Source organism: Chaetura pelagica, unplaced genomic scaffold (genome assembly GCF_000747805.2).
Source record: "Chaetura pelagica isolate M959 unplaced genomic scaffold, ChaPel_1.0 scaffold244, whole genome shotgun sequence".
Taxonomy (NCBI): domain Eukaryota; kingdom Metazoa; phylum Chordata; class Aves; order Apodiformes; family Apodidae; genus Chaetura; species Chaetura pelagica.
Genome location: NW_009953719.1, coordinates 3,106,545 through 3,130,843, shown reverse-complemented (window position 1 = coordinate 3,130,843; position 24,299 = coordinate 3,106,545). Strand labels below are relative to the sequence as shown.

The window sequence follows — 24,299 nt, the reverse complement described above, 5'->3', positions numbered from 1 at the left end:
GATCTGTCTGTGACTCTTTTCAAAGAAGACGTATTTTCTTCTTAATGATAAATTAACATTCAGAGATCTGTAGCTTTAAAGACAATTAGAAGGCAGGAATAAAAGCAGGTTTCTATTTATTTTATGTGTCATTAAAATTTGAATCTGGAAAAGTGGGGTTTTTTGCTCAAGAGATGACTAGTAGAAGCAAGTTCAAATGTAACACATATGTGGAGTTTCTCTATAGGTCTATGATTCTGAAAACGTTTAGCTGTCCACAAATTAAAAAAAGCTTGAAAACCAAAGATTCATAAAAATACATAGTAACCAACTTGATGTTCGGAACTTCGTTCTTGTTTTGTGCTTTTGGTTTTACTTCAGAGGATTTGTGGACAAGTTGTCTGGCATAATTGTATTTAGAAAGAACATCGTACTTTTTGTCTTTTGTAGATTTGTTAATGAACCTCAATTTTGAGCAGCTTTTGGCCACCATTTTTTCCAGTATTAGTTTCTGTTTTTTTCAGTTTCTTAGATAAACTAATATGATGATGTAGAGGAAAGTAAAACTTGCAATGTTTTTAGCTAAGGCTCTGAACTGGTCCTCATTTAGTTGTAAAAGCATATAATATGGATTATGGGATGCATGTATGTCCATTGCCCAGCATTGCCCCATTTATCCAGAAAACCCCAAAAGAAGTCTTCCTCCTCTGCCTGAGAAATAACCATCACAAATGGACAAATGGCCTGAAAAAAAAAGGTTTTGCAGTAAGTGGATGTAGCTGCTTGACTCATAAGCTAACAGCTCTTTTTGGCCAAGTCAGAAACAAGTTTTTTACCCCTTTTTCCTTTAATTTGTAGCCTTTTACCGTGATCCATTAATTTCTCAATACTCTGTCACAGTTGTAGCCAATAACCAGATGATTAATGCTCTCTGTTTTTCCCCCACTTCCTTGCCAGGGGAAGATAAAAAGGGGAATAAGAGAGAGAGGTTTTTAGGTTGGAAAAAACCCAAACAAAACTAGGAGAGGTTTAATGAGTAGTAATAATAATGATAATAATAACAGTAAATTACAAATATATAAATATGGAACCTGCACTTCTCAGTTGGTAATTAATTTCTGACCAGAAAAGTCCCAAACTGGATATTCAACACTAGATGGGGGGGGCCTGAGTCCAGGTCCCAGGAATAGTCTGCAACAGCACTGGACTAGCTGAGCCAGTCCTACTTCAGGAGGCAGGAGAAGGTGATCTGTCTTAACGAGCAATGTTCTTCTCTGGCAAGAAAACAGTACACAGGAGCAGCAGAGGGGAGAATGATGAAAACACCAGCCCAGCACCCAGAAAAGAGGGCTCTTAGAAGCCATGTTAGACCAATCACAGTGTTCCTTCCCATGGTGCTCAGTATATGTGGATCAGCTGACCCATCCTCTTCTCCCCAAGGCAGAGCTGCCCCCTCCTCACACAGTCACACACCACCAGCAGCAAGTGTGGTCTCAGGTCAGTATGGCTGTAGGCAGTTTTTCGCTTGGTCATCTCAAACCAGGACAGATTCAATATCTCAGTTAATCTGAGAGTCCCCTTCTTTCATAAGAAGTGATATCGTGTGTCAGAGCTGTCATTGTGACTGGTGGCAGGAGATTTTAGAGATTATCTTTTCCAAAGGCTTGCGTAATCCCCCAATCATAGGAAAATATAATTTATTATAGTCTTCTGAAGCGTAAGTAAATATATTTTACATTCAGATGAGAAACCCTGTGGTTGTCAAAATATGAAGTTACAAACTTCCTCAAATAAGAAGTGATAAACTTACTTTGTGTGTTGCTTTCAATTATATTTCTGTTTGTGTGAAACCTGTGTATAGATTTTTTGGGAGGCCTTTTCTATTTGCTTTTCTTCTCCATCTCCTCTTTCCACTGCCCTCCAACAGCAATTTGATTTCATAGGAATACAACTTGCTTGTTCCTAGAAGCATAGAAGCAACTGGTGGAGCATCCAATCATAGCACAGTCATGCAAAGACTAATCAACCTCTGCTTATTCTCACAGGCAGCTTGAGAAAATCTGAAACTCATTTACCTGCTTCCCCAAGAACATGGGTGGCAGATATAATGGTTCCAGTTTACAGATTATTGTAATTGTCATTTTGCATGCAATTTTTCATATAATGCTACACACTTCCCTGATCCCCCCAAAAACATAATCCCCACACCTAGACACCCAAACCCAGTCTTCTTTGAGGTCAGTCCCACACAGGAGTAAAGGTGTATATCTCCTTTTCATCTTCCAGCTTTCCAGTGCCGTCATGGCAGGGAAGAATATGTCTTTTTAGCAAAGGATGACATTCTCATATAAATTCATGGCTCTGGGTTTTGGGTTTTATAGAAAATAAAAATCAGCAAGTTGTTCTTGGGAAGTGGCAAAACTATGATCTGAAAATAACTGAGGGGCCTCTGAGATCACAATAATGTAAGCTTTTTAAGCAAGGAAATGAATAAACTTCTTTCCAGCTTTTGTGCCCCACATATGGTTTTTGTGTTTGCTTTTACTGAAATGATCAACTGGGAAGATTTTCAAAATGGCCAACTGTTCTGAGAAAAATACAAACACCTTTAGCAGTCGTTTAGGATGTTGCTGCTAAACAAATCTTCTCTGTAAATAATGGTTGGAGCGTGAGCATTAGAGAAAAGTCAGCCTCATTAAGATGATCTATGTGCCATTCTCTCCAGTGTAGAACAAGATTAGGGGGGATACTTCATCACAAGGCAGCCGGTGTTGTACAGTCACTGCATTAAAGGTGCTTATAGTATTAGTTCAGCACTTATAACAGGGTTAAGAAACTTAACCTTTTATTAAAAATATTGTTGACTTTAAAAAAAACCTGCTGGTACCTATCTTGTAATAGAATAGAGATTTAGTTTGATTTTTTTAAAGCTATAATTATATTTATTTACTTTTGCTTAGAGTTCCTAGCTGTTTTATTGCTACAGTCTTGTTGGGATAAAGAACTTAAATCTTCCTTTTTGCACTGGTAGCACTGGACCTCAAAATTTGATGCTGTTTGCATTTATGAAAATTACAGTTACACTTCAATGCTCTGCCTTTTTTTCTTGAAATACACTGTAAGTGAAGCTGACATTTAGAAATTACAGTGCTCCTGGTATATAGAAATAATTTTGTAAACTGCTCAGGATTTACTGACTCCAGTCTAGAATCAATGTGGTTAAATGTAATTTGTAGAGCTTGGTATATGTTTGTGGGCAGGATATGTAGGCAAAAAATGTCACTGTAATGTGGCAGTTCAGCATTGCTGACTTGGTTACACTGCTGTTCTGAGGTTGTTCTTCCCTATAGGTTTTACCCTCAGGCACATACATGCCTCAGACACACATGTAATTTTCCACTGCCTTCATGCCTATTTTCATTGAAACTGTTTGTCACTTCAATAAACATGACTTTGTCACCTCAAGATATATAACTATGTTTTCTGTGGTGATTTCTTTTTTTGTACCTTGACCTTATGGTCCCGTGGAGTGTTTGTCCTTCCTATCTCATCTTTGTACTTCTTGTAGAAGACACCTCTTTCTTCTCTGCTCTGCCACCTTCCCTATTTACTGTTGCTCACAGCATTTTTCACCCCTCATTCTTCATTGAACTTTTTCAGTGCCAGAATTTTCCTTCTTTCCCTTCTCTTCCCCAATTAAATTTCATTTAATCCCAGCAATATTAGTGTGGTGTGAAGGATTTATCCAGTTCTTTTTTCTCTTTGTCCGTTAGATTAATTATTCCAGATACTAGACAAATCATATCTGGATTTAAGTGCCCACATGCTGTTTTTTAATACAACTCAGAATCATAGTTTCTGTTTTCTTATCATTAACCTGTTTCTTTCAGTGCTGGTCAATTGAATGTAGCTCTTACCTACTCCCACTTCTTTGTGGTTTTGAGACACCTTGCTTTTTCTCTGGCTGTCACCTCCATTGATTTTCTCCTTCGGTTCTCACTTCTTCAAAATCCTAAATGACACTGACCTTCTCTTCTGCCCTCTGGATGTCTCATTTGCACACAGTACTTACATGTACTTTGTACCTGTTGGTAGAGCAGAAAACAACTTGTGATGGGAAATGTGGCATGAGAAAGTAGACAAGTAACAGAAGACATAACATCATTTACCCATATAAGCATGCAGTTCTTACAAAAGTCTTTCTCCTCAGAATTAGGTAGGGGAAGAACACAGAAATATGGTGAAATGCAGATTTTGAGGGGAAAAAAAAAAAAAGTATCTGAAAGCTTTCATGCTAATTTGCAATCACCCTTGCTGAACTGTGTCATTTGCTGAGACAAAACAATTCACAACCTTTGTGAGGAACTTTGTGAGGCTAACCAAGTAAGTGGCTGGGATGTGTGATTATGGCTTGTTAAATGAAACCTCTCCTTCTATTTTCAGTTTTACGGGAACCCTATACTGTCCGTGTGGAGGACCAGAAAGCCATGAGAGGCAATGTAGCAGTGTTCAAGTGCATTATCCCCTCCTCTGTGGAGGCATACATCACTGTTGTCTCATGGGAGAAAGACACAGTCTCGCTTGTCTCAGGTAGGCTGGCTTGGCTTTCTTTTCCAATTGGCAATGGCAGCTCTGGTTCCTGATTTTTCCCCCAAATGCCTGATGTTTACTTTCAGTCAATTATAGCTGAATGGTTTGTCATCCTTCCAGTAACGTATTTCACATTAGCATTGCTGCATCCCTGTGACTGTCTGTGACATGAAGATTTTAGACAGCCTGCTTTTTTCTGGCATGCTTGAGGGGGAAATAACATGTTTTTTGTTTTATACCAGACATAAAATCAGCTTTCTGGTGCTGTGGCAATGGGTTCACATTTTAACTTTGATAAGACACGCTTATGTGCCAGAGAAATTTGAGTGTCATAAAACATGTGTTGGGGTGTGGTTTTTCAGTAGTAATGTTACTCATGGCTCATGGGTTAGAAGAAATCCCCAGTCTAAATTTGTTTGGTTATGTTTAAATGAAGTATGTAATCAATATTTATAGTTTCATAACATATTAATCGCAAATATCTTCATAGATAACACTGGAGGCTTAAGCACACTGTAAACTGTGCTGTAAGCTGAACACATTGAATTGAAACAATCTATTCTAAAGCAGTTATATGCATTAATCTATTTACTGACAAAGTGAGGAAATGTGAGGCATTGTTGAGAAAGTACAGGGAATTCAAGCAGAGAGTATATAACATTTTAAAGCATAAACATTGTTGGAAATTAATGGGAGAAAGTATATATGGGAATATTTTCAGTATGGTACATATCTAAATTATATATTACACACAGTGCAACTATTGTTAGACATACAAATGATTTATGTATGCAGAATTTTGAAATATATTGTTCCAGGGTAACGCAGAATGGAAAAAAATAGTTTGAGTTGAATGTTGCTGCAGATGATATTTAGGAATGTGTTTGTGTTTATGATCCTACAGTGTGTGGAAATGTTTTTGTACTTCTCCTCAGTATATTAATAATATTTCCTTTCTGATGAATGAGGCATTGATGGAAATACCTGTGTTTCTATATTATTTATATTATATATTTTATTTATCTGTGTTTCATTTATTCCTTATATAAGCATGTTCTATTTTTTAAAAATACATTTCAAATAGGATTGTAAAGGTTTGGTAGATATTTAAGTACCATGTAATGATCAGTTGTCCTATACTACTGGTGCACTGTTTAAGCTTGGTAAATCCGCTTCTCCGTTGTGTTCTTGGACTTTGAGATAGTGTATTTTTTTTTTGTCATTGGGCAACCGAGGCAGAGTGTGTTTCCTTAAGAGGTCTGTAGTATCTGAATTGTAGGATGGATATTTAATGTGCTTCATTTTGAAACAGGCTACTACATGATGCATGTGAGCATTGGCTGGAAGAAAAGAACATGTATACCTAGAAGATGAACTATTCTATTTTTTTCTTAAAGTTTATTAATTCTTTATTATAAGAAAACATGTTTATTTTCTCTGTCAGTCTAGGATGTGTGCTCTCAATCTGATTTTTATGACTTGAGCATTACCACCTAGTACCTGTGAGATATTTTTGAGTGGCTCAATCCTGCCCTTCACTTTGGAATCAGGAGTAGGTCACACACGTCTCTGTAACTCCTTCTTTAGGGAAGAAAGTATGGTGTTTCTGCAGACCATCATAGCTGCTATTTTACGATAATTTTATTCTGGTTAGTCTAAATGGATTTTAACCCCAAATTTTTGGAAGATAAAAGTCTGTAATAACATTTGACAATAACTTTTTTTGCCCTTGAAGCAGCTTCTGACTACGATCAACTAGACTACAGTAGTTAAAAGTCTATTACAAATTTACACACTTAAAAGCCAATTTCTAGTAATCTCACAATCCCCTAATTAATCACGTGGAAATCTAAATTGAATAAAACATAATTCATTAAAATGGATGCTATTAAAAAATCTGTTTATCATATTGGATCACATCACAGAAAAGATTTAGTTTCAGATATTAAATCACAGGTTAAGTTATAGTTTGATGCTATCTGTCATGCAAAGGCAAAAGGCAGGAAACATTGCTCCAGTTTAACCACAGTGAATGCAAGATTTGTTTGCTCACCATTTATACTCCTTTAACTGCAGCTTAATAGTGAGAGCATTTAAAAACCAGAACCCACACGTGTTTCATAAAACAATTGCTTTGAGTTTTACCCATAATAAATTTTGCAATAATCTAGCCATGAACTCAAATGGTAGATATTGATCAAGCCTGTCTCTGAGAATGCCAGTGCTGATGAATGGGATGCAAGACATAACACGACTATTGAGCTGTTTTCCATGAATGATCAATATTCTGAGGAAATGCATGCACTTGCTTGTACAACCACTGCTAACATATTGTGGTATTTTTCTGTGTGGTAGACCAGATTAATTGATGTGCTTTTTATCTCACCATTTAATATGGGAAATTATCAATTTCTGATTTGTTTTGTTCTTGTTTCTTAATGTAACTGATTTATTGGTTATTCATTAACATCAGCAAAAATCAGAAACATCTGGAGTGCAAAATTCTACTGTGAAAGAGCAAGAATAAGAAAGATATACACTGTTAGAATGCTGATTATCATGGTTTGAGGTGGACAAAGCTTTTGTGGGAAAACCAGGTTGTGTTTACTTGAGAAAAAGAAAAGAAAAAAAAGGGAGGGGCAGAGTGAGAGGAAAAAGATAAAGAAAAGAGCATTGTCACTGAGATGATGTTTCAGTTTTAAAGAGAAGACACAAGTAGCCCAAGAATGTTGCACCTTACAGAAGAGGATGGGAGAACCCCTATGACAGGGGAGAAATTTCATGTGAGTAGTTCAACAGAGAAGCTTATTTTTAATTTTCCTCCTGGAGGGCTTAAACCCCAATGCAATACTTCCAAGTGCAATTTAGAAAAAATATTCCATATTGCTGTCTATCTGTAGTCCCATCCTGACTACTAAGAGAGAGACATCTGCAGGTGAACCAGAATCCTTTATTTCAGCTGTTACTTACTGTCACAGATACCAGTTCTCTTTTTATGTAAACAACATTTTAAAGAACAAAGAAGTGTTTTTAAAATATAAATATATCTAGCTTTTAGAAAGAGTATTTAAGAGGTGTATTCCTTGACAAAGTGGTGAGATTTTTTTGCAACAGGGTACTGATACTATCCTGGACATACCTGCTTTTATCTGTATAGGTAGTTCTCAGAGAACACAATGATGTCCATTGTAATAAATGTAGCTGGGAAAAAGCATCTTCTGTTTCCTCCCTGCAATTTTATGTTATGCCTCTAGGTTACTGTAAAGTAATTGGGAGTTGAAACCTACTAAGACATAACGCTAGAGCATTTCTGAGCAGTGTCCAGATAGGTCAGACCCACTGTTTATTAAATAAAGGGGAAGGTGCCTGCATTTGGAGCCAGAATTTCTGAATTCTCTGAAACTTCCATGTGCAAGGACAGCTGTGGACTAAAATGATGCACTTGTGCTTGTCTGTCTATCAGGGGAACAGCCAAATAATTGAGGTTTTGCTGCTGCACCTTTTCTTTTAATGTGACAGGAAATCTGAGGCCAAAAAGCTTTTTTAGAGTGTTCTCTAGGAGCCAAGGTAGCAGGAAAAAGATATTTAAAGCAAGACAAAACCAATTATTTGTACTAATCTATTCAAATAGAAAAAACACCAACTTCCAACAACAAATACACATAAATTTTTTGTACTACAAAGGTCTATTTTGAATAATAATTGTTAGATAAAGTATTTATCCATCTCCACTTGGTACAGCTGTGTTACAGACTCTCATGATAGACAAGGATAGCCACAGAACTCTGCAGTTGTCAATCTGCTATAAATACATAAAGTCTATCTTATTTGCCCGTCTGTGTCATCTAGTGAAAGCAATCAAGCTTTCCAGTGGTGTGTGTCTTGCCTAATGATCTCTAAGATGTTAGCAAAATAAAATGACCAATGGTGACTCTGAGAAGCCTCAAGGAACTCACAGGTGCAGGTTACTGCTGTACCAGGCTCTACAGCTGTAATTTCAGGATCTCTTCTGAAGATCCTTTTTTTTTTTTTTTTTTCAGAATTACATAGTCAATTGACTTGAAACTGAGTCTGAAATTAATTTAAATTATAGTAAGTAGTATAATGATGTGCAGTTTTCTGTTTGTATCAGTAACCAGCTCTTTGGCATTTTCATTAGGTGACACTAAATATAAAAGCTTAAATAATCCTCTAATGCTGTATAACTGATAGCTGCATACAGCTAGCTCAAAGGTCAGGTTTCCTTTCCTCCTTACTTCTTTCTTTCACAAACCTTTCCCAAAGAGAGAGACTTTGGGAATCAACTTTGTGTTGACCTTTTAACCACTGAGAACAGCCCAGGCACTGCAGGACAAAAGAGTGCAGCAAGGTACGGTTTTGTAACAGCAGCCATAAAAACAAGGAATGATAGTGTAGAAAAAGTGCCACAGTGCTTCTGCTGTTATTGAGTGATGGCAAGTGAGACTAGAGACTGGTGCTAGGCTCACAGGATTTCTTCTTCATGTGCAGAACAGTAAAGCTGGACTTGAAAGGAAGGTAAAGACAAAGTAACTGCTGATTCTGTTCTGCCTTTGTGAAAGCAAAGAGCACAGTCAGTTCAGGTGTTAATTAGGCCTGGAGAGTGCAAAGGATGGGTGTGGTTAGACAGGAAGGAGGGCAGAAAGGGATTATTAAAAATAAAGGTCAGTGTAAGGGATCAGCAAAGAGACAGAAAAGAGAATGAAGACCAGATGGAAACAAAGAGCAAGGCTGCAGAATTAAATTTGTCTGCCACTACGTATTGTACTACTGTTACGAATGCCTCCTGTCCTGATGCTAATAACTACAGGGGATTTTGAGTTTTTCCATGTATCTGAATAGCTCAGTGCCAAGAGCAGGATCATGAATAGGTTCATGCCCTGACCTTTATGAATTCCCATTTTTCTGTCTAATGACATACCACGCAAGAATCTGTCTGATTTATACATACAGTGTGACTGCTTAAAATAGGTAGAAAAGGAAAGAGACAGATAATAACGACTGTGCACAATGGCATATTTAAATCTGCTCCGAAAGAGTAGGAGCTCTGAGGGAAAGGTGTGTAAGCATGAGCAGAATGCAGTTCCCTGAAGGGCTGTGGTTGATGTGCAGATGACAGCTGAGCCCTCCAGACAGCATACTTTTTGTCGGCCAGAAATTAGGCACACTGGACCACAGCTTGAGAGTGTCACTGATGTAAAATGACCTACATTTGATGTAATGAACCACATTATTTATTTACACAGGGTTCCTCAAGTCTTGTCTTCAGAAGGCTCAGGGGCTTTTGGATCTGTTTCTGCACAAAGGGCTTTTCTGAACTGCTGCAGTTGACAGTAAGCAGTCCATGTTTGCCAGTAGATATCACGTGGTGGCATCTAAAATACAGCACTGCAGTTTTTGTCTGTGCTGGGGTTTGGAGATTACAGCAGTGGTTCAGTTTACGCAGAGAGATCACTGTTTTTTTCAGCCATGAGTTTTGTACATAGTGGAGAAAAAAAAATAATAAAAAATCTCTCTCTTTATGGAGAATGGTCCTGTGTGCAGTGTCCTGTGTTCAGAATTAGATTATTGCTGATCATCACAGGAATTAAGTCCACCCATTTGACTGAGAGTGTGTCTCATAGAGGTGCACTGTGATCTTTCTTGTTTGGTTTGATATGAGGCCTTAATCATGGTTGCCAACCAGCAAGCATTCAACAGACTGATATGAGTAGCATTTGGCAATGCTCAGGTCAGACTGTAGTTTTGCCGTTACAGTAACATGTTTTCTAAGTGTGAAGTGCATTTGCCAATCTCTGAAGACAATATACTGCTTCCTCACTTTCTCTTTAACAAGATTATTTTCTTAAGGGACCAAGGAAAAAGTAATTTACTACATTATTTAAGAAATGTCTAGTTATCTGCATTTTTCCCTAGAGCGCTGTTCTTTAAGACAAGATTGTCTTAATATCCTATGAGGGGAAAATGGTAAAACCTGAGCAGTTTCTCCTTGTGCAAACATTTTTCACATTCTCCTTTGACTCATTGCAAACTAAAATTGTAACTGAGCAAGGCAATGTACTTATAACTATTCATAGGTGCAGGTCTCCGCTGGCTACTCTCAGTTTATGCTCCATGTTTGCTTCTTGCTCCATTACACTGAAGTATTTTGATTAGGGAAATTATTCTAAAAATATGGCTGCAGGATTGATAGGATTAGATGCAAGGATTTCAACAGTTTTGCAGGAGGCAGGTGTTTAGAGTGACTTTGAGGGATGAAGATGGAAAGCATCTGATCCACATGTCGAAGAATAATATTGCGATAGCATAGAGGAAAAGTGAGCGATACAACTGCAGGCAAAGGAGTGCTTTCTAATAATTTAATCGGCACAGAGAAGCATGCATGTGAAATGGGGGACTGCTGTTGACTTGTGAAGGGAATTTGCAGATTTTCCTCAGTGTGACTGGACATTCTGGCTACTCTGAGGGCATAGAACATTGATGGCTGTTTGGGAGAGGCAGGGGAGGAAAATATATATGAGTCAGATGTCTTGGTGTTCAAAGAGGAGAAAACCAAATTTGCTTGGTCTCACTACATCCAGCCTTTGTAATGCTCATGGGGTTCACAAATAGTGGCAGTATTTCTGTGTTTTCAGGAAGAAAACGTGTAAAAGACAAGTATATAGTAATTTTTTTTTCTACTCTGCTTCTGCTCTGTTTTGGGTAGCCCTTCATTTCCATCAGGTGGAGTCTTCTACTCCTCTTAAAACAAAAAAAAACCCAAACAACAAACCAGACTGCCCCCCCCCCCATCTGCTTTCTCTGCTTTTTTTTTAACCCTTTCATTTTTTTCTGTCTACTTACACCATTAAAGAGCATGAAAATTTGATTGGATTCAAGCCTTCTTCAGAATTGCTTCTTGCAGTCTTGTGAATTAAAGAGAGAGAGGTTGTAACTCTGCTTTCTGTGTTAAGACTTCAAATATTTGAGTGGTTTTGTTTTTTTGTCTGTTTGTTGTTGTCGTTGGTTTTTTTGATATATATACCTTTCTCTCTCTTTTCCTCTCTGTGTCCATGAATGTGAGTCTATCTAGGTACACTTACATATTTATACATACACATGCCTATACATATATAGGCACCTATCATATCTCTCTATGGGCCTGAGGATCTGTTGGACCATTACCCAGATGGATGCCCTAGCTTTTCTGTTTTACCACCTTGTTATTGATGGTGCCAGTCATGAAGAGGTTTCTTTCAGCATGGTTGAATTCAGTGGCACAGTTAGCCCCTCACTGGAAATATCTGTGTCACGTTATTTTCTCTCCAGATGCACTTGAAATATTTTTCATTCTCCTGAGGTGAATCCGTGTCGTGAGCCGATACTGGGGGGCTATTGGCTTTCAGGTGCTTTTGCGACTTCCTCCCCTGATGTGGAGGGGTTTTTGAATAACACCAAGGGGTCACATGTGGCTCTCACCTCTCACAGAAGAACAGCCACTGCGGGACCGTATTTTAGGGTGGTAGGTAGAATGCACCCCCACCACACTCACAAATTGATACTGAAACCGATGTTTAGTTTACAAACTAACTGGTTTATTCAGGGTTAGCACAAACCGAGGGATGATGTTTAGGGAAAATATAAAGGTAAATGGCTATATATGCACTAGGAATGTGTCCTTTGGGGAGGTAATGCAAAAGGTACTGTGATTTTGAGGCGTTCTCTCTGAGGTACTGTGCTTTTGAGGTGTTTTCTTCAGGAGAGGGTTGAGGACCAAAGGAAGGAGGGAGGAATCGCGACATCAGTCGTCCTTGAGAGGTCGCGCTGTGTGTGCAAGTATGAGAGGAGTGTGTGTGTGTGTGTGTGTGTGATGTTACCCTCGGTCTGGTCCCCGACAGCTCCGCTCCCAGCAGCAGCGTTGGTCAGTGGCCTCATCTCGCCAGGCAGGACGGCAGGTCCGTGGTACCGGAGGGGCGGCTCTCAGCAGCGGGTGCAGCGGCCGCTGTTTTCCCCTCAACCGGCAGCAACACGAGGAGAGGGCTCCGGCCCCGACCCCAGGGCTCAGGACCCCAGCACACTCAGCGCTGAGGCTCAGGCTCAATCCGGGGCAGGCAGGCACTCATTGCCTTTTATACCCCCGTGACACACCTGTCCAGTCAGTGTCACTGTCCAGAGCCAATGAGCATCCAAGTTAGGGTGGTGACTATCAGGGGCAATGTATGACTTGTCACCCATCCTTTCTGTCCTGTACCACATCTATTGTTTTGGGTTCAGTTGTCCTTGAGTAGCAAGTCTGTTTTAGTCCGTTAGCTGAGAATAATCAGCAGAAGGACTTGGCTGGCTTAAAAGGCATTTTGTTTAGACTTAAGTGAGGAAGAAAAGAGTTTCCCACAATCCCATTCTGTCATCTGGTCATCTTATTTTAGTCTCTTCAGTTCCTGTAATATTAATTCTCTCTGGGATTTGTAAAACCTTAAAATAAATACGGCCTGCATTTTAATTAACTTAATGTTTACCGGATCTTTATTAAAGGTGAAATAAGAGCTGACTGACTGCTAACCTTCACAGGTGTTCACTCAAAATTTTTCTATTTTTTTCTTTCCTCTTTGTTTACAGTTCTTCAGGCAGTGTTTGGTTCATATTATTTTTCTTGAATTGAATTTTTAAAGCAATACTTTTATTGCTTTATATGCAGTATTTTGGGGTTCAGTGCACAGCAAGGCTCAGTGCAGATTTGGTATCAAAGGGCTAGGAGTAGGAACATATCTGGGTGAATTAATGTGCTGGGTTTTGTTTTATGTTTATTATTTATTTTTATTTTTGCTTTTTGAAATCATGATTGTAGCATTGTTTTCTTCTTTGTAAATCTGCTCTGTTAGTGGCTTGTGATCTTGTCACCTTCCTGAATGGCAATGGATAAGTAGCTGACCACATTAAGCACTGTATGCTTGAGGTTTTCCATCAAAACCCTGTCTAACTTGAGCAAACAGCCAATGAGCTCTGACAGTTTTGATATGAAGGGACAAAATTGATGCATGAGATTCATTTTAATGAGAGCGTGCCTTACTGCCCAGAATGCTTTATACCGTACAGCTTTTGCCTGTGTACATGGTTTAGCTGCATGCTGAGAGGGGTAGAATGTCAAAACCACTACCAGCAGTGATTTTTTTTGTTATTTTTAATACATCAAGGCTATACCTACAGATGACCTCTGGAAGAAACAGCAACAGTATTTTCCAGTGTTGTGTTGTACCAGGTAACTGATACCAGCTAAAACATAATTCTGGAGTACAGTGCTATCAAGTAGGTAAATTCACACATGTAGATGGCCACAGAGATGCTCATTTAGTTTGTCCTCCCTGTTGAGAGTCCAATTTTAATTGAAAGGCTCATTAGAAGAACGACTCATTAGAAAGAATTGGAAGCCCCTGTCTAGTAGAGCTTCATTTCTTTTGCTGTGACATCCGTGTTGTATTTCTGTTGGTTCACCTGGGTTGCTAAACAGTGAAGGCGCATTTTAATAGCATGTAACAATGGAGGCTAGGTGATCTTTTAGTTTGAATCAAATGAGTTTTTAAAACCTGTGATCTGGTAGGTGAGCTCAAGCTGTGTAACTGTACTGAGGTGACACAGGGGCAGGTGCTCTCTCCAGCTGCAAAAGGTGGTGGATGTAAAAGGCTAAACATTTTTTGTTGTAAACAGCCGCTGTTTCGAGAATGGTTTTGCTAGAAAACTTGAAGCTACTGAATTTCTGATAAAAGTGAGAGTACAGGAGAGGAAAGATTGAACTGTTCAGATGTGATTTTTTTCCCATCATTAAAATTGCATTACAATTGCCGTTACAGGTAATTTTCATGGCAGAAATGGCCTACTGGTTTGTTAGCACATTTGTTTGGTTTGAAATGAGCTCTGTATGTTTTTACCATGCAGTCAAACACTTTTCATGTTGAATGTGTAGAAATGCTTACTGCAGGCCGTAGAGACGGACAGGATGCCATGCCTTCAATTGGCAGAGGAGTGTGATCCACACAGACCTGTCAACAAAAGCAGGTCAGCAGGATTGAGCAAGAAAAAAATAAATCAATAAATCTTTGAATTAATCATGCAGCTGCCAGAGAGAATTATGGGTGCATGAAATGAAGGATGTAGGTATAGATCTATGGCAACTTATTCTTTCCCACCTCATTATGTCCTTTTCTTTTCTACACCTGCAAGTTTTCTTTCCCCTACTGCCACCTGAATGGCTCTGTGTTTATTCAGATACCATTATAGAATACTCATAGTTCATTTGAAAGTAACTAGTTCAATATGGATCACAGAAATCCTTCTCCTCTCTCTCCGCACTGCCGCATTTCTCATTCGCTTTTGTGCACGCTCAATATGAATTAATACAGGAATTTTGCCTCCACATACAACTAAGATTGCACATCTTGTGCAGTGAATCGGACTGAAAGCATCTGCTGCTTCGGTGAACAGAGGAGTTAAAAATTCATGCCTGCGCTGCTGACATCTCAGGTGAGCAGCCGTCGTTGCCGAGCCCTCCTGCAGCGGGGCAGCTGGGGGATGAGCCCTCACCTGGGCAGGGATAAACCCACCCAACCTCAGCTAGAACCCCCTTGCTGGGCTGGTGCTCACCTCTGCTTTGCAGGCAGCTGTGGTCAATACACATTGCTAGCTGCTCTCTGAAGCTGGGCAGCAATGGGATGCAATCATGGAGAACCAAAAGGGCAGCTCAAGGGGGAGCAGTTTGACACTAGGGACATGCTTGAGAGGACTGTGAGGAATTATGAATTCAGAGATGCATCCTGTGTATATTTTTGTGTTTTCAGCTCCATGCTTTGGTTTCATTCTTTCCTCCTCAGAAGGATTTATCCTTCATTGTAGTGCCCTGGAGGGATTGTTCTGTATAGCTTCTCCATGCAAAACTTGAGTGTTTTACTGCTGCCCCACTTCTGGGTCTCATAGTGAGGACGGCTAGTAAAATTAATGCCCCAGAGTCTTTAAATCTTTGTCTGCTCTGTAGATGATGCAGAGGTCTCTTGTCTGTGTCCAGCTTAACTCTCCAGTGGCAGAACTTGGTCATGCACCACATCAAGGATGTCTCCTTGGCTCTGTGCCTGGGGATCCAGTCTGGCTTTCTTCCAGTTGGGGAACAGCCCAGTACCCGTTGTTCACTTTCACTACAAATTCAAATTCATTTCCTTCTTTTATCCATGGCTTTCTTTTCAGATAGATAGTGATATTCATAAAATCCCTGAGAACAATTGCCCTGCTACTTGTGGAAGGTCAGGGCAGGCTCTGTTCAGGGATTATGTATTCCAGCAGGGAAAACAGAGCTGACACACAGCACTCTTGTTTTTCAATTGCATGCCTAAGGAAATTTTTTTTTCTGTCTTCTCCATTAAAAAAAAGGAATGAAATTCTTGACACACTCAGATAATACTTTTGGGTTCAGCTGTGGAACTGATTTTTTTATTTTTAAACTAAGAGGAGGACAAATAGGCTATATAATTTCTAGGGGCAGAGAATTTTTTACTGCCTTCCTTTTGTCCTGCCCAACTGTGTCAAGTTAAATACCATTACTCAGTAAACCCAGGTTTTATCACTTAAAGAGACATAACCCAGCTGATTGTAGCTGATTCTCCATGCAATACCTGAGTAATAATGATGGAGAAACCCCTCAAATCTCTATTGTTTTTAGACTTGCATTTGTTTTGTGCCTGTGTTTTGTCTGTACTGAGGACTGTGAATCTTGCCATGTACTCCGTTTTCTCTCCTAACTTGTAACTGCTTTTCACAAAATACTTACAAGAAAGGCATTTGCTTAAAAATGAAAAAGTATTTTTAAGATGAAAATAAAAAATGGCATCAACTGAAATGCTAAAAATCACTATATGGAAATATACACCAATACTGTAAGTAAAACTGATCCCTTACATATACAAAATAGTATGCAGATTTTAAAAAAAACAAACACTATATAGATATATTCTATACAAAGAAATACTCATTATACTGTGTTCTGAAAGCAAAACATTTATGTAATATAAATTATTGAATTGAAATTTCATGAGAGTGCAAGAGTTTTAACAAGCTTAACGATTTTTACATGTATGTGCAGCATAATTTAAAATATTTTGAGAGTATAATTTATTCATCTGAAATGTTTTGCAATTCATTTTGAATTATAATAAAATATGAAAGCAGCTGCTGATGTGAGGTGAGAGGTTCGGAGAAAGAAAATAGTGCAAAAAAGAAATGTTAACATTGTATAGCATTTAAATGCAGAAGTCTTATGGAAGAATCCAGAGAAATAAAGGGATTAATCATCTGCATAATCCTTTTTGTTCTGCTTATATGTTTTTTGAATTAATAATTGTGCTAGATATATTGAAATATTTTTTGCTAAAAACAAGTAAGACATGGATTTTCTTGGAAAAATTCAGTTAGGACAAGAGAAGCAAAACTGATCTTTTCAAAGCGGACATTTGTGGCTTGCTGAAAAAGCAGTTTCAGGGCTGGGAAGCACTAAATAAGAAGTGATGGGAGAGCGCATGCTGTGCCACGGCATCCATTCAGCTCTTTTATAGAATGAGTGAGAAAGAGAACCCCTCTAAATGTTAGTGGTCCAAACAGATTTTGTGAGATGCTGTGTGCATTTTCAAAGGGGATTTAAGAAAAATAAGCTATTCACTGGATTTTGTTTTCCTTCTTTTTCACGTGTTTTTTCCATTCTTGCATGAGCTCTATTTATTGATAGTAATTCTTTGCATCCTTATCAATGGTTATTCATAACCCTTTCTAGAGCTGATGTTTGTTTTGTTTAAGTGCTAAAGAGATTGGGTATTTCGAGCCCTGTAGAAAATCAGGAAAACCTTTACTCTCATTTTCCATAGGTGAACTATGGAAAACACAGAAGCTTCAAGTTTTCCTCTGTTCTAGTTTCTGCAAACACTCAGACAGGATCTCCTAAAACTCCTTTACTTGGATCCATGCTTTCTGTTTCTTCCTAAGTACTGGAATGGGAAAAGTCATAGAATTGTGAAGACGGTTTAGGAATCCTTGATAATTTGGAAAGAATATTTAATATCCTCATTAGAAAACCAAATACTGCATGTAGTCAGTGCTTCAGATTTCTGTTTATGGAGTTCTTACTGTCTTGGACTGGGGCTCCCTGTGTGAGAATGTAAAAAGTGAAACTCAGTGAGAGAGACAGGTTTGGAAAGCATTGCTTATAATTGTAGTAAGCTAAAAGATGATTAACTGTTTTGCCTTTGCTGTGTCACTTTCATTTAGATTTATTTTCTCACTGATATCTAATCTATCAGATTTCTCTGATATCTAATAATAGATCATTATAAGGAAACCACAGAAACATAGGACCATAAATGTAAATGCCCTAAAATTCTCACAAGCAAACAAACACTTTCTGTGATTTTAATAAATAAAAATTAAATGCTTTTAGAAAAGAGAATATCTTCCTTCTTTCTGTCTCAAATATTTTTTTCTGTCTCTTATAATTGATGTCCTTTACAGGAGACCTGTGGAATTTGAGGTGTATCTGAGTTATTTGGGCATATTTTCTGTCAATTACTTTATTAAGAAAAATGTGTACTTGTGGTGAATAAAAATTATGTTTTTCTATTGCAAAAGTCATGTTTCAGGCAAAACAAATGAAGAACTAGAAGTCTGCAGGGGTGCAGAAAAAGCCACAACCTTTCCTTTACAATATCTTCAAAATGAAATATTTTCCTGTTTTCATTTCAGAGTGAAAATTTTGTGAAACCTACTCATGTATTTTTACAGGAAAATTATTTCATAGGTTAAAAAAGTTGCATGACTTTTTGTTAATTGCTTGGTTCTGTTATCAATCTTAGAAGTGTTTTTTTTGATGTACTGCTTATTTTTCACTGTCCTCCCTGAATACCTGTTTTGGAAAAAGGAGCAGTGACTATTCTGGTGTAACTAAGGTAAGGGTGCTAACAAATTCCTCCATAACATCCAGATAGGACACTTTCTTTGAATGTGTCAGAGTTTAGAAAAAAATTGTGTGCAGCCGTTAAACTGCACTATTTATCTGAGATTCTCTTTGTAAATAAAATCAGTGCTATTTTTTGCATTTCCCTAGTGCAAATCTACTAAGCTAAGTGGACAGGCATTTTTAACCTCAGATGCAGCACAGGGGCAAGTCAGTACTGGATTCAATCCAGTGTATTAATTAGGAGCATTGAAATACATGATCCCATGTCTGGGTACTTTAGTTATGTGATTTGGAAGTACTTTACTGATGCCCTATGTCATATCAAGTTTCTAATCTTGGGGATAATTTAGGTCCTTCCCTCTCTAATACTCTATCTTGTATCTCTTTACCTACTTGACAGGTATTATGGAGTATCTTTTAATGCTTCTGTTCAGAATTCTTGCCTTCTGGAGTTCATTGATGGCCATAAAAAATAAATACTGGGTGAAAGTTGGCTGCCAATTATTTTAATTTAAATGATGAACAATCTATTATGTCATTGAAAATGTACTGGCTTTAAAGTCAATAGGGATGGGAACTGCAAAGGTTATCTAGGAAGGACTGGCTGTATAAGTGTATACCATGTGAGCAGACTGGAGAGGGAAACTAGAAAAGCAGGGGAAGGAAAAGTGGTTTGACTTATTCTGAATGGGAAGGTGCCTTTTTAGAACAAGGAATAAAGCAATCAAGTTCAAAATGGAACAGTAGCAAAATGTGTAGACAAGATACAAGCCAATAGACTGCCAGCAAAAACAAAGCAACTTTGTGCTTCTTGCACTGCAATAGTTGTCTCATTAGTGTTCTGTAATGTCACCTGATAAGCACTGGGAAAACACTGAGAAGAAAGTGATTAGGTGAGGTCTCAGCATAACCAGGTGCCTCTGACACAGTCTAAATGTGTCCATCTGTTCCCACAAGAAAAGAGAATGTTTCTTTCTACTTCCAAACCATCAAGGAGGAGGTCAAACCATGAGTGTTAGGGGCTTAGAGGAGCAGGAGATTCAGAGTTGTTTTGCAGTTAAAAACTTTTAATTGAAAACTTTCATGTATAACATTTCACATTTTGACACTTAAAAAATACACAACACAAATCCCTGCTTCCTTTTTCTTTCCTCTCCCACGATGTCATTCAATTTTTTTTGTTTGCTTAGAAGTCTGAGTTTAAACAAGGGTATTTGTTGTAACACCACCTCCACCTCACACCCCCTAACTAAGGAAATTTAAATAATTAGCATAATGTCTACAAATGAGAAGACAGGGTTTGTAAAGGAGGGGTGGGAAGAAGAAACTCCACACATGGTCTGTTTAATTCAGTAACTGAAAACTGGAGGGGAAAAATGGGACAAAACCATTATGTTATGCAAATCATCTTCCCCGGTGTTTGTGTGTTGTGTCTGGGGGAGGGGCAATGGGGAGCAATGCTGGATAGGGGCTGAGGAGAGCTTTCTGTTAATTATTTCCTTTTTGATGAACTTTAGTAGCCTTGTACTGTTGCTTGATGGTGTCAGTTTGTGCTTTCTAGGTTTAATTATTTGGAAAATCTTTTACTTCCACATGTGTTAGAATTCCTAGGCAAAGACGTTTAGGATGCCATCCCCAACCAGCACGGAATGGAAAAGGAGTAGCGAAACATGAGGTTCTGTCCCAATTTTTGGCAACTTTTTACCCAAAGTGACCAGCATGCATGTATTAAAAAAATCCTAAAATAATAAAATTAAGTTAAAAAATGCAGAAACTAGTACATGTCCTCAAATTATTGCATTGTTTAAACAGCATGGACTTAAGCAATTGAGTCATGAGCTGTGTTAAATCACTTGAAAAAGCTGATTCAGAGCTTTTTTACTTGCTGCTCTGTTGAATTGATATATTTAATTAATAGGGCTCAAACTGATAAAATATATTGGTTTGATCTTCCTCTAGTCATTATGACCCCTGTCACTTAGAGAGAGTTCGCAACACTATTACTGCTATACATAGGGCTCTAGTTAGCCAGGCATTAGCATTTAGGGGAAAAGGTGTTTAACATCATTAAGTATAAGAAATGTACCAGATACTCATGTGAAGCTCTGTCTATTGATCACTTTAAACCAAGAACCAGAAATGCAATAAAAACAGGTTCCAACTGTTGCTCTACTATCTACTTCTTCAAGCACATGTACTCCCAAAGCCTTCCTAAAGGACACAGGAGTGTCTCCACTTGTTCTCCAAAAGGCATCTTCAGCTGCATGCTGGAGGTTTGGCCCTTTGGAAATGTTGAGCCCAGGAAGTCTGAGCAGAAACCATGTGGTCACAAGTTCTGCAGAGCTGTTTTTTCATTTATGTTCGCTTACTCAGGCAAAGTCTGGCTCTTTGCAGACAGGGAGCTGAAGCAACTGCAAAGACCTCACCCTTGAAAAGTTTATGGCCTTCTGTCTTTATGGGCCTAGAACATGATCAAACACAGGTTTTGCATTCCAGTTTACTGTCTAAGATGGTGGCTATGTAAGGAGTATTAAACTTGAATATAGGGATAATTTATGCAAGGTAACATGGCATTTACTCTGCAGTGTTGGGAATAATGCACCATCCTTGAAGGAGTGTTCACATGTGACACAGCCCCTCCAGACTTCTTCTAACAACCACAGGCAGGGGTGGAAAAGGTGGGTAGAGTTGGCTGTGGGTCAGCTTCTGTTGCAGCTGGCTACTTGCTTCCTGCTATCCTGCCCTATAACCTTTTCTTACTCTGGTGTTAGATGAAGTTGAATCTATAAATATGAAGTTGTTTCAAAGAATCCTTTTAATTTATTTCTTGCTGATGTGTTTGTTTGAAGCCTGCATCTCTGGGCATCTGGCTAAATTTTGGGAAATGCCTCTGTAATATGGAGAGCAAAGCAATGGTCTAAACATCAATTAAGAGGTTTGCCAGTGCTAACAATAGAAGACCCAACTGGCTGAAGAGCCCTGCAATGGACCAGCTGTTGCTCAATTAGAGCAACAACTAACATGGCCCTGAAGTGGCCTGCATTGGTGAAAATGTAACCTCCCATGTCTGTTTTTCTTGGGCCTTTGTCAAGTTTCAGAATAGCTACAGGGCCACAAACTCTGGTGCTGCTTTCATGTTGAGTGAGCTGTCTCAGATGCCTACACTCTTGGACCCCCATAAAACAGCAGTGGGCATGACTCAGTTTTTCTAAAAATTAAGCAGACTGGATCTGCCGTAATTAAAAGGGTGGCTGTAAAGTTATCTTAGAACACTTACTTTAAAAAGCTAAGATGTACTTGGTCCCCCTCTGTTTCCCTCTTGGACACCCGTGCATATAGTTCCTTGGATGTATAAAATGTTGGATTTGGGAAAAAAAAATGTTGTTTTGATAAATCACAAGCATCTTTCAATGGCTCAAAGGATATTAACATGTCACAGTGGAGCAAGTCAGCATTCTCATTCTTTATTCATGTCTTTGAGGATACGCTTTGCAAACTATGGAGAGAACAGATAATTATGACTAGGAATTAGGAGCGTCAGAATATTGCTGTACTGCAGCGAACAATTAATAGTATTTATCTCTTACATAAGACTTTACACTTTTGCTATATAAGCTTCTTCTTATGGAATAAGTAGTAATTCAGTGAGTGAGATCTCCATTTTGCACATACGGGAAGTGAGACATTGTGCGAGCATGGGGAAAACATCAAATCTGCCTCAAAGCTTTTGCAAGATTTAAAGGTCTGTATGTAAGCATCATCTTAGCCCCCACTTGTACAAACTTTAGGTCACATTTTTAAAATGTTTCTCTCATTATGTTTGTGTTTTATGTTTGATTTTATAGAGCTCTCTTAATTTTGTCTCTTTTGGGATATTATTTTGAATGCTTTAAGACATGAAAATGTAAGAAATCACCCATTTTATGTTCATATGCATTTGCTCCCATCTGTAAAGTCTTCTAATATTTATCAGTCTACCGAAACATCACAAAATGCAATGCAAGCAGAGAAAGGTTTTATAAAACAGAAGCTTAGCCAAGGGGAGGAGGAACTGGGCAAATTAAGGAAAACATGGAGGTATGCTTGTTTTCACCATCTTATTTAACTTGAAAAATGTCAAACTTAAATCTGCATTTAAAGGTTTTGTGAATGCTGTATAAAAATCCGGAGGTCTTTGAGGCAAAGGGCAACATTTCTGTTTTGTCAGCACTGTACTCTCTAAAGAGAAATAAGCACTCGTTTCTGATAGCTCTACTTGAGTGCAGCCTAAAACCTGTTTTAGGAAAGAGCAGCCTGACAACGCCAAGCTTGAAGCCATTTAAGGTATTTGAAATTGGACTTTTGGCAGGAAGCGACAACCTACATGCTTTCGTGACTTTTTTTTTTTTTAGTACTCATAGCATGCAAAATAAAAAAAGAGATAATTTCAGAAGTCATAAAAAAGCTCAAGTTGGTCTAACAAATGTCGCTATAGATTTTTTTAATCAGCACCAAACTTTTGAATTGATTCTCTGATTTAGAGAAGGAAGACCTGTAAAAGGTCACAGACATGAATGATTTAAAGGACTTAAGTGACTTGCATTAATAAAAGCAAGTACTGTACAGTACTAATTGAAACGGCTACAGCAGAGAGAGAAAGCAATGATTTAAACTTTTTGCAAGTTGATAAACATTCAGTGTGAATGGCTTTTTCCTTTTTTAAATAAATGATGTTACATGTTTCTTGACATTGTGGGTGACGTGAAGAGTGGCATCCAGTTCAGATTATATTATTAGACTATAGATGCCTCTGCTTTTGGAAGAGACTTTACCTATAAATATAATAATAAAATCTTTTGAAAAGCCTTTCACCTGTTAAACATCCTATCTAGACCTTTCCTGGCTACATGTTGAAGGTCTAGCAATGCACAGATCAGCAAATGGCAATTTTTAGTTGTAGCTGTTTGGCCTTGGCCCTCCTGTTCTAAATGGATGACGCAGCTGCTTACTTTGAGGCACGTGGCTTCTTTTTGCCCATCTGAAGAAATGCACCATGCTTCCTCAGTGAAGAATAAGGAGCTTTGGGGGGGTATTTGAGTAACTGAAGTAAAAATATGTCCCTGTAGACAAGCGCAAGACTCTCCTTTAGAAATCCCATGATGACAGATGAAGCTCACTTCTGTGAAGGGACATTCTGAAACCTGTTGCATCTCTTTCAAGTGGAAAGCACCTACATCAGGTAGCTATGAAAAGAAAATTGCCTGGTTGAGTTGGGTTTTACTCTTTACATACCCTCTTTTAATTTGACTGTCCTTCCTCAGTGAAGAATAAGGAGCTTTGGGGGGGTATTTGAGTAACTGAAGTAAAAATATGTCCCTGTAGACAAGCGCAAGACTCTCCTTTAGAAATCCCATGATGACAGATGAAGCTCACTTCTGTGAAGGGACATTCTGAAACCTGTTGCATCTCTTTCAAGTGGAAAGCACCTACATCAGGTAGCTATGAAAAGAAAATTGCCTGGTTGAGTTGGGTTTTACTCTTTACATACCCTCTTTTAATTTGACTGTTGACTGAATGATATTCTGAAAAAAAAAAAAAAATGGATTCTGCTTTCTGAGAAAAGAGTATTCTTTTCTTATAAAGATGTGTAATAGGAAAGAGAAAACAACACATTCAGAAAAGTAGATCTCAAGTTAGTGGTGGGCAGTTTATTCCTCAAGTAATACTGCCAGTTCATGCACATGGGAAGTCATAAATGGCACTATGTTTGCTT

The 24,299-nt window shown here is 38.3% G+C and overlaps 1 protein-coding gene across 1 annotated transcript in view; it reads left to right on the top strand.

The window, feature by feature from the left end:
• Nucleotides 1-24,299, top strand: part of DSCAM (Down syndrome cell adhesion molecule) — a 393,639-nt gene that overhangs the window by 1,163 nt on the left and 368,177 nt on the right. Inside the window, exon 2 of the mRNA XM_010000447.1 lies at nt 4,423-4,569. Within this exon, the coding sequence (XP_009998749.1) occupies nt 4,423-4,569 (147 nt within the window). The remainder of the gene's footprint in view (nt 1-4,422; nt 4,570-24,299) is intronic.